This window comes from Salmo salar, chromosome ssa17 (genome assembly GCF_905237065.1).
Source record: "Salmo salar chromosome ssa17, Ssal_v3.1, whole genome shotgun sequence".
Classification (NCBI taxonomy): Eukaryota; Metazoa; Chordata; class Actinopteri; order Salmoniformes; family Salmonidae; genus Salmo; species Salmo salar.
Genome location: NC_059458.1, coordinates 10,502,019 through 10,522,155, shown reverse-complemented (window position 1 = coordinate 10,522,155; position 20,137 = coordinate 10,502,019). Strand labels below are relative to the sequence as shown.

The 20,137-nt window shown below is 39.7% G+C and overlaps 1 protein-coding gene across 4 annotated transcripts in view; it reads right to left on the bottom strand.

The window, feature by feature from the left end:
- Positions 1 to 20,137, bottom strand: part of LOC106575154 (glycogen synthase kinase-3 beta) — a 133,733-nt gene that overhangs the window by 74,174 nt on the left and 39,422 nt on the right. The window contains exons 8-9 of one of the 4 annotated variants that reach the window (XM_045698784.1): positions 19,226 to 19,333; positions 17,117 to 17,324 (exon numbers count right to left, since the gene is read on the bottom strand). In XM_045698784.1, coding sequence (XP_045554740.1) covers positions 17,117 to 17,324; positions 19,226 to 19,333 — 316 coding nt within the window. The remainder of the gene's footprint in view (positions 1 to 17,116; positions 17,325 to 19,225; positions 19,334 to 20,137) is intronic. The other 3 variants (XM_045698786.1, XM_045698785.1, XM_045698787.1) reach the window with 3 other exon arrangements.

The following is a 20,137-nucleotide window of genomic DNA, read 5'->3' as shown; positions in this document are numbered from 1 at the left end:
CAACTACAGTTACCTATAGACACACATTCTACCATTTACAACCACAGACCCAACTACAGTTACCTATAGAAACCTATTCTACCATTTACAACCACAGACCCAACTACAGTTACCTATAGACACACATTCTACCATTTACAACCACAGACCCAACTACAGTTACCTATAGAAACCTATTCTACCATTTACAACCACAGACCCAACTACAGTTACCTATAGACACACATTCTACCATTTACAACCACATACCCAACTACAGTTACCTATAGATAAACATTTACCAATTACAACCACAGACCCAACTACAGTCACCTATAGATACACATTTACCATTTACAACCACAGACCCAACTACAGTTACCTATAGACACACATTCTACCATTTACAACCACAGACCCAACTACAGTTACCTATAGACACACATTTACAACCACAGACCCAACTACCCAACTACAGTTACCTATAGATACACATTTACCATTTACAACCACAGACCCAACTACAGTTACCTATAGACACACATTCTACGATTTACAACCACAGACCCAACTACAGTTACCTATAGATACAAATTTACCATTTACAACCACAGACCCAACTACCCAACTACAGTTACCTACATACACACATTCTACCATTTACAATGACAGACCCAACTACAGTTACCTATAGATACACATTTACCATTTACAACCACAGACCCAACTACAGTTACCTATAGACACACATTCTACCATTTACAACCACAGACCCAACTACAGTTACCTATAGAAACCTATTCTACCATTTACAACCACAGACCCAACTACAGTTACCTATAGATACACATTTACCATTTACAACCACAGACCCAACTACAGTTACCTATAGACACACATTCTACCATTTACAACCACAGACCCAACTACAGTTACCTATAGAAACCTATTCTACCATTTACAACCACAGACCCAACTACAGTTACCTATAGATACACATTTACCATTTACAACCACAGACCCAACTACAGTTACCTATAGACACACATTCTACCATTTACAACCACAGACCCAACTACAGTTACCTATAGACACACATTCTACCATTTACAACCACAGACCCAACTACAGTTACCTATAGACACACATTTTACCATTTACAACCACAGACCCAACTACAGTTACCTATAGACACACATTTACCATTTACAACCGCAGACCCAACTACAATTACCTATAGACACACATTTACAACCACAGACCCAACTACCCAACTACAGTTACCTATAGACACACATTCTACCATTTACAACCACAGACCCAACTACAGTTACCTATAGATACACATTTACCATTTACAACCACAGACCCAACTACAGTTACCTAGACACACATTTACCATTTACAACCACAGACCCAACTACAGTTACCTAGACACACATTCTACCATTTACAACCACAGACCCAACTACAGTTACCTATAGACACACATTTACCATTTACAACCGCAGACCCAACTACAATTACCTATAGACACACATTTACAACCACAGACCCAACTACCCAACTACAGTTACCTATAGACACACATTCTACCATTTACAACCACAGACCCAACTACAGTTACCTATAGATACACATTTACCATTTACAACCACAGACCCAACTACAGTTACCTAGACACACATTCTACCATTTACAACCACAGACCCAACTACAGTTACCTATAGACACACATTCTACCATTTACAACCACAGACCCAACTACAGTTACCTATAGAAACCTATTCTACCATTTACAACCACAGACCCAACTACAGTTACCTATAGACACACATTCTACCATTTACAACCACAGACCCAACTACAGTTACCTATAGAAACCTATTCTACCATTTACAACCACAGACCCAACTACAGTTACCTATAGACACACATTCTACCATTTACAACCACATACCCAACTACAGTTACCTATAGATAAACATTTACCAATTACAACCACAGACCCAACTACAGTCACCTATAGATACACATTTACCATTTACAACCACAGACCCAACTACAGTTACCTATAGACACACATTCTACCATTTACAACCACAGACCCAACTACAGTTACCTATAGACACACATTTACAACCACAGACCCAACTACCCAACTACAGTTACCTATAGATACACATTTACCATTTACAACCACAGACCCAACTACAGTTACCTATAGACACACATTCTACCATTTACAACCACAGACCCAACTACAGTTACCTATAGATACAAATTTACCATTTACAACCACAGACCCAACTACCCAACTACAGTTACCTACATACACACATTCTACCATTTACAATGACAGACCCAACTACAGTTACCTATAGAAACCTATTCTACCATTTACAACCACAGACCCAACTACAGTTACCTATAGAAACCTATTCTACCATTTACAACCACAGACCCAACTACAGTTACCTATAGATACACATTTACCAATTACAACCACAGACCCAACTACAGTCACCTATAGACACACATTCTACCATTTACAACCACAGACCCAACTACAGTTACCTATAGACACACATTCTACCATTTACAACCACATACCCAACTACAGTTACCTATAGACACACATTCTACCATTTACAACCGCAGACCCAACTACAATTACCTATAGACACACATTTACAACCACAGACCCAACTACCCAACTACAGTTACCTATAGATACACATTTACCATTTACAACCACAGACCCAACTACAGTTACCTATAGACACTCATTCTACCATTTAAAACCACAGACCAGACTACAGTTACCTATAGATACACATTTACCATTTACAACCACAGACCCAAATACAGTTACCTAGACACACATTCTACCATTTACAACCACAGACCCAACTACAGTTACCTATAGACACACATTCTACCATTTACAACCACAGACCCAACTACAGTTACCTATAGAAACCTATTCTACCATTTACAACCACAGACCCAACTACAGTTACCTATTGACACACATTCTACCATTTACAACCACAGACCCAACTACAGTTACCTATAGAAACCTATTCTACCATTTACAACCAGACCCAACTACAGTTACCTACATACACACATTCTACCATTTACAACCACAGACCCAACTACAGTTACCTATAGAAACCTATTCTACCATTTACAACCACAGACCCAACTACAGTTACCTATAGACACACATTCAACCATTTACAACCACAGACCCAACTACAGTTACCTATAGATAAACATTTACCAATTACAACCACAGACCCAACTACAGTCACCTATAGATACACATTTACCATTTACAACCACAGACCCAACTACAGTTACCTATAGACACACATTCTACCATTTACAACCACAGACCCAACTACAGTTACCTATAGACACACATTTTACCATTTACAACCACAGACCCAACTACAGTTACCTATAGACACACATTTACCATTTACAACCGCAGACCCAACTACAATTACCTATAGACACACATTTACAACCACAGACCCAACTACCCAACTACAGTTACCTATAGATACACATTTACCATTTACAACCACAGACCCAACTACAGTTACCTATAGACACTCATTCTACCATTTAAAACCACAGACCAGACTACAGTTACCTATAGATACACATTTACCATTTACAACCACAGACCCAACTACAGTTACCTAGACACACATTCTACCATTTACAACCACAGACCCAACTACAGTTACCTATAGACACACATTCTACCATTTACAACCACAGACCCAACTACAGTTACCTATAGAAACCTATTCTACCATTTACAACCACAGACCCAACTACAGTTACCTATTGACACACATTCTACCATTTACAACCACAGACCCAACTACAGTTACCTATAGAAACCTATTCTACCATTTACAACCACAGACCCAACTACAGTTACCTTTAGAAACCTATTCTACCATTTACAACCACAGACCCAACTACAGTTACCTATAGACACACATTCTACCATTTACAACCACAGACCCAACTACAGTTACCTATAGATAAACATTTACCAATTACAACCACAGACCCAACTACAGTCACCTATAGATACACATTTACCATTTACAACCACAGACCCAACTACAGTTACCTATAGACACACATTCTACCATTTACAACCACAGACCCAACTACAGTTACCTATAGACACACATTCTACCATTTACAACCACAGACCCAACTACAGTTACCTATAGATACAAATTTACCATTTACAACCACAGACCCAACTACAGTTACCTATAGACACACATTCTACCATTTACAACCACAGACCCAACTACAGTTACCTATAGATACACATTCTACCATTTACAACCACAGACCCAACTACCCAACTACAGTTACCTATACACACATTCTACCATTAACAACCACAGACCCAACTAGTTACCTATAGATACACATTCTACCATTTACAATCACAGACCCAACTACCCAACTACAGTTACCTATAGACACACATTTACCATTTACAACCACAGACCCAACTACAGTTACCTATAGACACACATTCTACCATTTACAACCACAGACCCAACTACAGTTACCTATAGAAACCTATTCTACCATTTACAACCACAGACCCAACTACAGTTACCTATAGACACACATTCTACCATTTACAACCACAGACCCAACTACAGTTACCTATAGAAACCTATTCTACCATTTACAACCACAGACCCAACTACAGTTACCTACATACACACATTCTACCATTTACAACGACAGACCCAACTACAGTTACCTATAGAAACCTATTCTACCATTTACAACCACAGACCCAACTACAGTTACCTATAGAAACCTATTCTACCATTTACAACCACAGACCCAACTACAGTTACCTATAGATACACATTTACCAATTACAATCACAGACCCAACTACAGTCACCTATAGACACACATTCTACCATTTACAACCACAGAACCAACTACAGTTACCTATAGACACACATTCTACCATTTACAACCACAGACCCAACTACAGTTACCTATAGAAACCTATTCTACCATTTACAACGACAGACCCAACTACAGTTACCAATAGAAACCTATTCTACCATTTAACACCACAGACCCAACTACAGTTACCTATAGACACACATTCTACCATTTACAACCACAGACCCAACTACAGTTACCTATAGATACACATTCTACCATTTACAACCACAGACCCAACTACAGTTACCTATAGATACACATTTACAACCACAGACCCAACTACCCAACAACAGTTACCTATAGACACACATTCTACCATTAACAACCACACACCCAATAACCCAACTACAGTAACCTATAGACACACATTCTACCATTTACAACCACAGACCCAACTACCCAACTACAGTTACCTATAGACACACATTCTTCCATTTACAACCACAGACCCAACTACCCAAATACAGTTACCTATAGACACACATTCTACCATTTACAACCACAGACCCAACTACAGTTACCTAGACACACATTCTACCATTTACAACCACAGACCCAACTAGTTACCTATTGACACACATTCTACCATTTACAACCACAGACCCAACTACAGTTACCTATAGACACACATTCTACCATTTACAACCACAGACCCAACTACAGTTACCTATAGAAACCTATTCTACCATTTACAACCACAGACCCAACTACAGTTACCTATAGACACACATTCTACCATTTACAACCACAGACCCAACTACAGTTACCTATAGAAACCTATTCTACCATTTACAACCACAGACCCAACTACAGTTACCTATAGATACACATTTACCAATTACAACCACAGACCCAACTACAGTCACCTATAGACACAAATTCTACCATGTACAACCACAGACCCAACTACAGTTACCTATAGACACACATTCTACCATTTACAACCACAGACCCAACTACAGTTACCTATAGAAACCTATTCTACCATTTACAACCACAGACCCAACTACAGTTACCAATAGAAACCTATTCTACCATTTACAACCACAGACCCAACTACAGTTACCTATAGACACATATTCTACCATTTACAACCACAGACCCAACTACAGTTACCTATAGACACACATTCTACCATTTACAACCACAGACCCAACTACAGTTACCTATAGACACACATTTTACCATTTACAACCACAGACCCAACTACAGTTACCTATAGACACACATTTACCATTTACAACCGCAGACCCAACTACAATTACCAATAGACACACATTTACAACCACAGACCCAACTACCCAACTACAGTTACCTATAGATACACATTTACCATTTACAACCACAGACCCAACTACAGTTACCTATAGACACACATTCTACCATTTACAACCACAGACCAGACTACAGTTACCTATAGATACACATTTACCATTTACAACCACAGACCCAACTACAGTTACCTAGACACACATTCTACCATTTACAACCACAGACCCAACTACAGTTACCTATAGACACACATTCTACCATTTACAACCACAAACCCAACTACAGTTACCTATAGAAACCTATTCTACCATTTACAACCACAGACCCAACTACAGTTACCTACATACACACATTCTACCATTTACAACGACAGACCCAACTACAGTTACCTATAGAAACCTATTCTACCATTTACAACCACAGACCCAACTACAGTTACCTATAGAAACCTATTCTACCATTTACAACCACAGACCCAACTACAGTTACCTACAGATACACATTTACCAATTACAACCACAGACCCAACTACAGTCACCTATAGATACACATTTACCATTTAGAACCACAGACCCAACTACAGTTACCTATAGACACACATTCTACCATTAACAACCACAGACCCAACTACAGTTACCTATAGATACACATTTAACATTTACAACCACAGACCCAACTACAGTTACCTATAGACACACATTCTACCATTTACAACCACAGACCCAACTACAGTTACCTATAGAAACCTATTCTACCATTTACAACCACAGACCCAACTACAGTTACCTATAGACACACATTCTACCATTTACAACCACAGACCCAACTACAGTTACCTATAGAAACCTATTCTACCATTTACAACCACAGACCCAACTACAGTTACCTATAGACACATATTCTACCATTTACAACCACAGACCCAACTACAGTTACCTATAGACACACATTCTACCATTTACAACCACAGACCCAACTACAGTTACCTATAGACACACATTTACCATTTACAACCGCAGACCCAACTACAATTACCAATAGACACACATTTACAACCACAGACCCAACTACAGTTACCTATAGATACACATTTACCATTTACAACCACAGACCCAACTACAGTTACCTATAGACACACATTCTACCATTTACAACCACAGACCAGACTACAGTTACCTATAGATACACATTTACCATTTACAACCACAGACCCAACTACAGTTACCTAGACACACATTCTACCATTTACAACCACAGACCCAACTACAGTTACCTATAGACACACATTCTACCATTTACAACCACAAACCCAACTACAGTTACCTATAGAAACCTATTCTACCATTTACAACCACAGACCCAACTACAGTTACCTACATACACACATTCTACCATTTACAACGACAGACCCAACTACAGTTACCTATAGAAACCTATTCTACCATTTACAACCACAGACCCAACTACAGTTACCTATAGAAACCTATTCTACCATTTACAACCACAGACCCAACTACAGTTACCTACAGATACACATTTACCAATTACAACCACAGACCCAACTACAGTCACCTATAGACACACATTCTACCATTTACAACCACAGACCCAACTACAGTTACCTATAGACACACATTCTACCATTTACAACCACAGACCCAACTACAGTCACCTATAGATACACATTTACCATTTAGAACCCCAGACCCAACTACAGTTACCTATAGACACACATTCTACCATTTACAACCACAGACCCAACTACAGTTACCTATAGACACACATTTACAACCACAGACCCAACTACCCAACTACAGTTACCTATAGATACACATTTACCATTTACAACCACAGACCCAACTACAGTTACCTATAGACACACATTCTACCATTTACAACCACAGACCCAACTACAGTTACCTATAGATACAAATTTACCATTTACAACCACAGACCCAACTACAGTTACCTATAGACACACATTCTACCATTTACAACCACAGACCCAACTACAGTTACCTATAGATACACATTCTACCATTTACAACCACAGACCCAACTACAGTTACCTATACACACATTCTACCATTAACAACCACAGACCCAACTACCCAAATACAGTTACCTATAGACACACATTCTACCATTTCCAACCACAGACCCAACTACAGTTACCTAGACACACATTCTACCATTTACAACCACAGACCCAACTACAGTTACCTATAGACACACATTCTACCATTTACAACCACAGACCCAACTACAGTTAACTATAGATACACATTTACCATTTACAACCACAGACCCAACAACAGTTACCTATAGACACACATTCTACCATTAACAACCACACACCCAACTACCCAAATACAGTTACCTATAGACACACATTCTTCCATTTACAACCACAGACCCAACTACCCAAATACAGTTACCTATAGACACACATTCTACCATTTACAACCACAGACCCAACTAGTTACCTACAGACACACATTCTACCATTTACAACCACAGACCCAACTACAGTTACCTATAGAAACCTATTCTACCATTTACAACCACAGACCCAACTACAGTTACCTATAGATACACATTTACCATTTACAACCACAGACCCAACTACAGTCTCCTATAGACACACATTCTACCATTTACAACCACAGACCCAACTACAGTCTCCTATAGACACACATTCTACCATTTACAACCACAGACCCAACTACAGTTACCTATAGACACACATTCTACCATTTACAACCACAGACCCAACTACAGTTACCTATAGAAACCTATTCTACCATTTACAACCACAGACCCAACTAGTTACCTATAGACACACATTCTACCATTTACAACCACAGACCCAACTACAGTTACCTATAGACACACATTCTACCATTTACAACCACAGACCCAACTACAGTTACCTATAGACACACATTCTACCATTTACAACCACAGACCCAACTACAGTTACCTACAGACACACATTCTACCATTTACAACCACAGACCCAACTACAGTTACCAATAGATACACATTTACCATTTACAACCACAGACCCAACTACAGTTACCTATAGATACACATTTACCATTTACAACCACAGACCCAACTACAGTTACCTATAGATACACATTTACAACCACAGACCCAACTACAGTTACCTATAGACACACATTCTACCATTTACAACCACAGACCCAACTACAGTTACCTATAGACACACATTCTACCATTTACAACCACAGACCCAACTACAGTTACCTACAGACACACATTCTACCATTTACAACCACAGACCCAACTACAGTTACCAATAGATACACATTTACCATTTACAACCACAGACCCAACTACAGTTACCTATAGATACACATTTACCATTTACAACCACAGACCCAACTACAGTTACCTATAGATACACATTTACCATTTACAACCACAGACCCAACTACAGTTACCTATAGATACACATTTACAACCACAGACCCAACTACAGTTACCTACAGACACACATTATACCATTTACAACCACAGACCCAACTACAGTTACCTACAGACACACATTCTACCATTTACAACCACAGACCCAACTACAGTTACACATTCTACCATTTACAACCACAGACCCAACTACAGTTACCTATAGATAACACATTTACCATTTACAACCACAGACCCAACTACAGTTACCTATAGACACATTCTACCATTTACAACCACAGACCCAACTACAGTTATCTATAGACACACATTCTACCATTTACAACCACAGACCCAACTACAGTTACCTATAGACACACATTCTACCATTTACAACCACAGACCCAACTACAGTTACCTATAGACACTCATTCTACCATTTAAAACCACAGACCAGACTACAGTTACCTATAGATACACATTTACCATTTACAACCACAGACCCAACTACAGTTACCTAGACACACATTCTACCATTTACAACCACAGACCCAACTACAGTTACCTATAGACACACATTCTACCATTTACAACCACAGACCCAACTACAGTTACCTATAGAAACCTATTCTACCATTTACAACCACAGACCCAACTACAGTTACCTATTGACACACATTCTACCATTTACAACCACAGACCCAACTACAGTTACCTATAGAAACCTATTCTACCATTTACAACCAGACCCAACTACAGTTACCTACATACACACATTCTACCATTTACAACCACAGACACAACTACAGTTACCTATAGAAACCTATTCTACCATTTACAACCACAGACCCAACTACAGTTACCTTTAGAAACCTATTCTACCATTTACAACCACAGACCCAACTACAGTTACCTATAGACACACATTCTACCATTTACAACCACAGACCCAACTACAGTTACCTATAGATAAACATTTACCAATTACAACCACAGACCCAACTACAGTCACCTATAGATACACATTTACCATTTACAACCACAGACCCAACTACAGTTACCTATAGACACACATTCTACCATTTACAACCACAGACCCAACTACAGTTACCTATAGACACACATTCTACCATTTACAACCACAGACCCAACTACAGTTACCTATAGATACAAATTTACCATTTACAACCACAGACCCAACTACAGTTACCTATAGACACACATTCTACCATTTACAACCACAGACCCAACTACAGTTACCTATAGATACACATTCTACCATTTACAACCACAGACCCAACTACCCAACTACAGTTACCTATACACACATTCTACCATTAACAACCACAGACCCAACTAGTTACCTATAGATACACATTCTACCATTTACAATCACAGACCCAACTACCCAACTACAGTTACCTATAGACACACATTTACCATTTACAACCACAGACCCAACTACAGTTACCTATAGACACACATTCTACCATTTACAACCACAGACCCAACTACAGTTACCTATAGAAACCTATTCTACCATTTACAACCACAGACCCAACTACAGTTACCTATAGACACACATTCTACCATTTACAACCACAGACCCAACTACAGTTACCTATAGAAACCTATTCTACCATTTACAACCACAGACCCAACTACAGTTACCTACATACACACATTCTACCATTTACAACGACAGACCCAACTACAGTTACCTATAGAAACCTATTCTACCATTTACAACCACAGACCCAACTACAGTTACCTATAGAAACCTATTCTACCATTTACAACCACAGACCCAACTACAGTTACCTATAGATACACATTTACCAATTACAATCACAGACCCAACTACAGTCACCTATAGACACACATTCTACCATTTACAACCACAGAACCAACTACAGTTACCTATAGACACACATTCTACCATTTACAACCACAGACCCAACTACAGTTACCTATAGAAACCTATTCTACCATTTACAACGACAGACCCAACTACAGTTACCAATAGAAACCTATTCTACCATTTAACACCACAGACCCAACTACAGTTACCTATAGACACACATTCTACCATTTACAACCACAGACCCAACTACAGTTACCTATAGATACACATTCTACCATTTACAACCACAGACCCAACTACAGTTACCTATAGATACACATTTACAACCACAGACCCAACTACCCAACAACAGTTACCTATAGACACACATTCTACCATTAACAACCACACACCCAATAACCCAACTACAGTAACCTATAGACACACATTCTACCATTTACAACCACAGACCCAACTACCCAACTACAGTTACCTATAGACACACATTCTTCCATTTACAACCACAGACCCAACTACCCAAATACAGTTACCTATAGACACACATTCTACCATTTACAACCACAGACCCAACTACAGTTACCTAGACACACATTCTACCATTTACAACCACAGACCCAACTAGTTACCTATTGACACACATTCTACCATTTACAACCACAGACCCAACTACAGTTACCTATAGACACACATTCTACCATTTACAACCACAGACCCAACTACAGTTACCTATAGAAACCTATTCTACCATTTACAACCACAGACCCAACTACAGTTACCTATAGACACACATTCTACCATTTACAACCACAGACCCAACTACAGTTACCTATAGAAACCTATTCTACCATTTACAACCACAGACCCAACTACAGTTACCTATAGATACACATTTACCAATTACAACCACAGACCCAACTACAGTCACCTATAGACACAAATTCTACCATGTACAACCACAGACCCAACTACAGTTACCTATAGACACACATTCTACCATTTACAACCACAGACCCAACTACAGTTACCTATAGAAACCTATTCTACCATTTACAACCACAGACCCAACTACAGTTACCAATAGAAACCTATTCTACCATTTACAACCACAGACCCAACTACAGTTACCTATAGACACATATTCTACCATTTACAACCACAGACCCAACTACAGTTACCTATAGACACACATTCTACCATTTACAACCACAGACCCAACTACAGTTACCTATAGACACACATTTTACCATTTACAACCACAGACCCAACTACAGTTACCTATAGACACACATTTACCATTTACAACCGCAGACCCAACTACAATTACCAATAGACACACATTTACAACCACAGACCCAACTACCCAACTACAGTTACCTATAGATACACATTTACCATTTACAACCACAGACCCAACTACAGTTACCTATAGACACACATTCTACCATTTACAACCACAGACCAGACTACAGTTACCTATAGATACACATTTACCATTTACAACCACAGACCCAACTACAGTTACCTAGACACACATTCTACCATTTACAACCACAGACCCAACTACAGTTACCTATAGACACACATTCTACCATTTACAACCACAAACCCAACTACAGTTACCTATAGAAACCTATTCTACCATTTACAACCACAGACCCAACTACAGTTACCTACATACACACATTCTACCATTTACAACCACAGACCCAACTACAGTTACCTATAGAAACCTATTCTACCATTTACAACCACAGACCCAACTACAGTTACCTATAGAAACCTATTCTACCATTTACAACCACAGACCCAACTACAGTTACCTACAGATACACATTTACCAATTACAACCACAGACCCAACTACAGTCACCTATAGATACACATTTACCATTTAGAACCACAGACCCAACTACAGTTACCTATAGACACACATTCTACCATTAACAACCACAGACCCAACTACAGTTACCTATAGATACACATTTAACATTTACAACCACAGACCCAACTACAGTTACCTATAGACACACATTCTACCATTTACAACCACAGACCCAACTACAGTTACCTATAGAAACCTATTCTACCATTTACAACCACAGACCCAACTACAGTTACCTATAGACACACATTCTACCATTTACAACCACAGACCCAACTACAGTTACCTATAGAAACCTATTCTACCATTTACAACCACAGACCCAACTACAGTTACCTATAGACACATATTCTACCATTTACAACCACAGACCCAACTACAGTTACCTATAGACACACATTCTACCATTTACAACCACAGACCCAACTACAGTTACCTATAGACACACATTTACCATTTACAACCGCAGACCCAACTACAATTACCAATAGACACACATTTACAACCACAGACCCAACTACAGTTACCTATAGATACACATTTACCATTTACAACCACAGACCCAACTACAGTTACCTATAGACACACATTCTACCATTTACAACCACAGACCAGACTACAGTTACCTATAGATACACATTTACCATTTACAACCACAGACCCAACTACAGTTACCTATAGACACACATTCTACCATTTACAACCACAAACCCAACTACAGTTACCTATAGAAACCTATTCTACCATTTACAACCACAGACCCAACTACAGTTACCTACATACACACATTCTACCATTTACAACGACAGACCCAACTACAGTTACCTATAGAAACCTATTCTACCATTTACAACCACAGACCCAACTACAGTTACCTATAGAAACCTATTCTACCATTTACAACCACAGACCCAACTACAGTTACCTACAGATACACATTTACCAATTACAACCACAGACCCAACTACAGTCACCTATAGACACACATTCTACCATTTACAACCACAGACCCAACTACAGTTACCTATAGACACACATTCTACCATTTACAACCACAGACCCAACTACAGTCACCTATAGATACACATTTACCATTTAGAACCCCAGACCCAACTACAGTTACCTATAGACACACATTCTACCATTTACAACCACAGACCCAACTACAGTTACCTATAGACACACATTTACAACCACAGACCCAACTACCCAACTACAGTTACCTATAGATACACATTTACCATTTACAACCACAGACCCAACTACAGTTACCTATAGACACACATTCTACCATTTACAACCACAGACCCAACTACAGTTACCTAGACACACATTCTACCATTTACAACCACAGACCCAACTACAGTTACCTATAGACACACATTCTACCATTTACAACCACAGACCCAACTACAGTTAACTATAGATACACATTTACCATTTACAACCACAGACCCAACAACAGTTACCTATAGACACACATTCTACCATTAACAACCACACACCCAACTACCCAAATACAGTTACCTATAGACACACATTCTTCCATTTACAACCACAGACCCAACTACCCAAATACAGTTACCTATAGACACACATTCTACCATTTACAACCACAGACCCAACTAGTTACCTACAGACACACATTCTACCATTTACAACCACAGACCCAACTACAGTTACCTATAGAAACCTATTCTACCATTTACAACCACAGACCCAACTACAGTTACCTATAGATACACATTTACCATTTACAACCACAGACCCAACTACAGTCTCCTATAGACACACATTCTACCATTTACAACCACAGACCCAACTACAGTCTCCTATAGACACACATTCTACCATTTACAACCACAGACCCAACTACAGTTACCTATAGACACACATTCTACCATTTACAACCACAGACCCAACTACAGTTACCTATAGAAACCTATTCTACCATTTACAACCACAGACCCAACTAGTTACCTATAGACACACATTCTACCATTTACAACCACAGACCCAACTACAGTTACCTATAGACACACATTCTACCATTTACAACCACAGACCCAACTACAGTTACCTATAGACACACATTCTACCATTTACAACCACAGACCCAACTACAGTTACCTACAGACACACATTCTACCATTTACAACCACAGACCCAACTACAGTTACCAATAGATACACATTTACCATTTACAACCACAGACCCAACTACAGTTACCTATAGATACACATTTACCATTTACAACCACAGACCCAACTACAGTTACCTATAGATACACATTTACAACCACAGACCCAACTACAGTTACCTATAGACACACATTCTACCATTTACAACCACAGACCCAACTACAGTTACCTATAGACACACATTCTACCATTTACAACCACAGACCCAACTACAGTTACCTACAGACACACATTCTACCATTTACAACCACAGACCCAACTACAGTTACCAATAGATACACATTTACCATTTACAACCACAGACCCAACTACAGTTACCTATAGATACACATTTACCATTTACAACCACAGACCCAACTACAGTTACCTATAGATACACATTTACCATTTACAACCACAGACCCAACTACAGTTACCTATAGATACACCATTTACAACCACAGACCCAACTACAGTTACCTACAGACACACATTATACCATTTACAACCACAGACCCAACTACAGTTACCTACAGACACACATTCTACCATTTACAACCACAGACCCAACTACAGTTACCCACATTCTACCATTTACAACCACAGACCCAACTACAGTTACCTATAGATAACACATTTACCATTTACAACCACAGACCCAACTACAGTTACCTATAGACACATTCTACCATTTACAACCACAGACCCAACTACAGTTATCTATAGACACACATTCTACCATTTACAACCACAGACCCAACTACAGTTACCTATAGACACACATTCTACCATTTACAACCACAGACCCAACTACAGCTACCTATAGACACACATTCTACCATTTACAACCACAGACCCAACTACAGCTACCTATAGACACACATTCTACCATTTCCAACCACAGACCCAACTACAGCTACCTATAGACACACATTCTACCATTTACAACCACAGACCCAACTACAGCTACCTATAGACACACATTCTACCATTTACAACCACAGACCCAACTACAGTTACCTATAGACACACATTCTACCATTTGGCCTACAACTACAGGCCCAACTTTCACATTCACCATCATAGCATATTTAGCCTTTATTTTAACCATGGGAAGTCCCATTGAGAGTAAGGTCTCTTTTACGAGGGAGCCCTACATTACAAAGTAGCAAGGAATAGTGACAATTACAATCAATCATACTCACAGCATTAATTCGCTCTGATCAAATTTAAATCACAATCACAATCATCTAATGGGCTAATAGTCACATTCCCCATTACCAACCACCATGCTAATCAGCAGTCAAATTTGGCATGTATAAAAACACAATTCCTATTCAAGTCAAAGTTCTGTGATGAGTAGACTGGCATCCATATTGAGTGGTCCCATGAGTGTTCCAGTCAAATTGCAGTGGTCTGAGGGTCTTTGTCCATTCTAGTAATTCTGTAGGAGATACAGAGCTGTGTATGAGCTCCATCCATACCCTGTGTGGAGAAGTTGAAGAGCAGGGGCTTCTCGCGCCCGTTGGGCAGCTTGAGGTTGGGGTCCCGGAGCTCGTCGAAAAAGGTGTGGGCACAGGCCTCCAGGGGCGTGAAGCGCGCTGTGGGCGTGTACTCCAGCAGCCGCGAGCACAGAGCGATGGCCTCAGGGGGCGTGCGCGGCCGGAACACCTGAGAGCCAATCACACAAGGCTGAAACCGGTCAATGACACAGGTTAGAGGTGACACGTCAGCTAAAGCTCCTGGGTGAAGATTACCCTAGGTACAGATCTAGGATCAGCTTCCCCCAATCCTAGCCTTAAGCATTAGTGGGGAATATGCAAAACTGACCAAAGATCAGCATCCAGAGACAACTTCACCCTACACCTGCTAAACATTATACAGTGCCTGTGCAAAATCCAAATTTAATTATTTTTTAAAATTTAAATCTAAGGCTGCAAAATGTGCAAGGGTGAAGACTTTCACTAGGCACCGTATATCTACACACACACACACACACACACTACAGGTGGAATGACAGGGTTTTCAAATCTTGCTCCACTTTAAACAATTTTACAAAGCCTTAAATAGCATTCTTTAAGTCTTCATACCTTTGAAGTGACTGTTTAAAGTGGGACCTAAAATGTCTAGTAGATTCACTTTTATTCAGAAACTCACAGGCCAGAGGACAGTGCAGTATTACACCACCAGAGGGAGTGTAAACATATCTTAAAAGGTGCAGCATGGTCAATCCCAATCTCGGCATTGGCAGTGCAGCATTTATGGTGATATGGCCACTGCAGAAGTCAGGGTAATCATAATTCTTGCGCTTCACCGAGCAGCACAAAGCTGTTTTGAAGGAAGTGAGTTTGTGTTTATACAGGACCTCCCGCCCTCACCCACCGTCAACCAATCATGTCAATGCGGAGCCATACGGAGCCTTCCGCATTGTTACAAAATTTGAGAGGCGCAAAGAGATGCGGTACGGAGCTCAATTTGGCCACACCCCCCAAACGGCATCTCCGGCCACATTTTCAGATCAAGCATAAATTGTCTCTTGCAGAGGGGAGAGCTGGTGTAAAACCGTGGGACAAATATTCCGGTCCCAATTAGCTCCCTACCTGTATCCCTAACATGCTGACCAAACCGCACCCATGCGCCATTGTGTGCAAGTTGATTTTGTTCACCCACATCAGAAGCGATCAGGACACGCAGGTTGAAATATCAAAAGAAACTCAACCAATATTAATTTGGGGACAGGTCAAAAAGCATTAAACATGCATGGCAATTTAGCTAGCTAGTTTGCTGTTGCTAGTCGAATTTGTCCTGGGATATAAACATTGGGTTGTTATCTTACCTGAAATGCACAAGGTCCTCTACTCCGACAATTAATCCACACATAAAACGGTAAACCAAATACGTTTCTCGTCATCTCTCCTCCTTCCTTCAGGCTTCTTTGGACTTTATATGGCGGTTGGCAACCAACTTTACAGCATTACTACAACTGACCGGACTGTGGACCTAACTCCATCAATCAACCACGTGGGTATATGCTCCTAAAAACCAATGAGGAGATGGGAGAGGCCGGACTTAGAAACAATTTCTATTTTAGCGCCTGGCCATGCAGCCCTCGCTGACGCGCACGAGCAGTGTGGGTGCAATGATTGAATAACATGCATGTGTACATTTATTTAGTGACGCGAGCGGTGTGGTCAGCATGTAACCCTTCGATGTGTGCAGATTTGTAATGTGGAATACTTTTCCAACCCTTCAGATGTGGAAACACTGAAGGGTTAGAGCCTATGGGGAGCGTAATAGGCAGCGAATTTGGACCAGCTGTCCCTTTTGCCACCAATGTGGTGCGGCACATTGTGAGTCCTGCACATGCTGTTCAACCTGCAGATTCTAGAACGCACTCTATGTGAGGGTTTGTGCGTACACTGCTCTTCCTCTGCTTGCCCCTGGGGCTGGTGACCGTGTGAAAGTGTTTAACATCTCAAGAACAGTGGGGTTCACTGATGCATGAGTGAGATTTGAAGACGGGGGAGGGGGGGGGAGAGACACTCAGATGTAGGCGACAGATTTTAAAATAGTAAAAAAAACGGTTCCTGTACCTGTTGACTCACCTTAGTCCATGGGTGTGCCTTGATCTGAGGGAACTTAAACTCAGTGTAGTTGGGATTCATCTCTCTGATCTGCTCCCGAGTGGGAGTGCCGAGAACCTGGGGAGACACGGAGACAGAGGAACCGTTTTCCCATCGATACGTACAACTATGTACATTTGAAGTATCAGGTGTGTACTTAATACAAAACAGAAGTTAATCACTCATTACATTAGTTACAATACCACCAGGGTTGTTCTTAATTCAGAATTTGGGAATTGACTCCCATTCAATTCATCAGTTGAAATTCTAGTTGGATTGGCCACACCCCACAGGATGTAGAATTTGAGTGACAGGAAATATAATTTAATTCAGTGCAATTCAAAGAAATTCCACTCAGTCATAGAACATGGGAGTTTCATTCAATTTGACAGGTCACACTTCCAGATAGCAAAGAATATATCACTTTTCTTTGGAAACAATGTTCATACTCTTAACCTTAGTGCTTAGAATAGCAAATTATAATTCCACCAACCATTTCATTTGTTTAGCTTCTTTTTGAAGGCTCTAGGGTCAACTTGAGGGATAAATTCTGGGAAATGTAGTACTTACAAAAAAGTGATTAAAGAGATAATATCTTCAAATATTCGCCTACAGGTTTTGTTTTGCTTGATCATTCATTTTAACAGTGTGTCCTAAAAATCATTTGTTTCATCAATATTTTATGTACAATATGTACACTGAACAAAAATATAAACGCAACATGCAAAAATTTGAAAGACTTACCTAAGTTACAGTTCATATAAGGAAATAAGTCAATTTAAATAAATAAATAAATTAGGCCCTAATCTATGGATTTCACATGACTGGGAATACAGATATGCATCTGTTGCTTACAGATACATTAAAAGAAAAGGTAGGGAC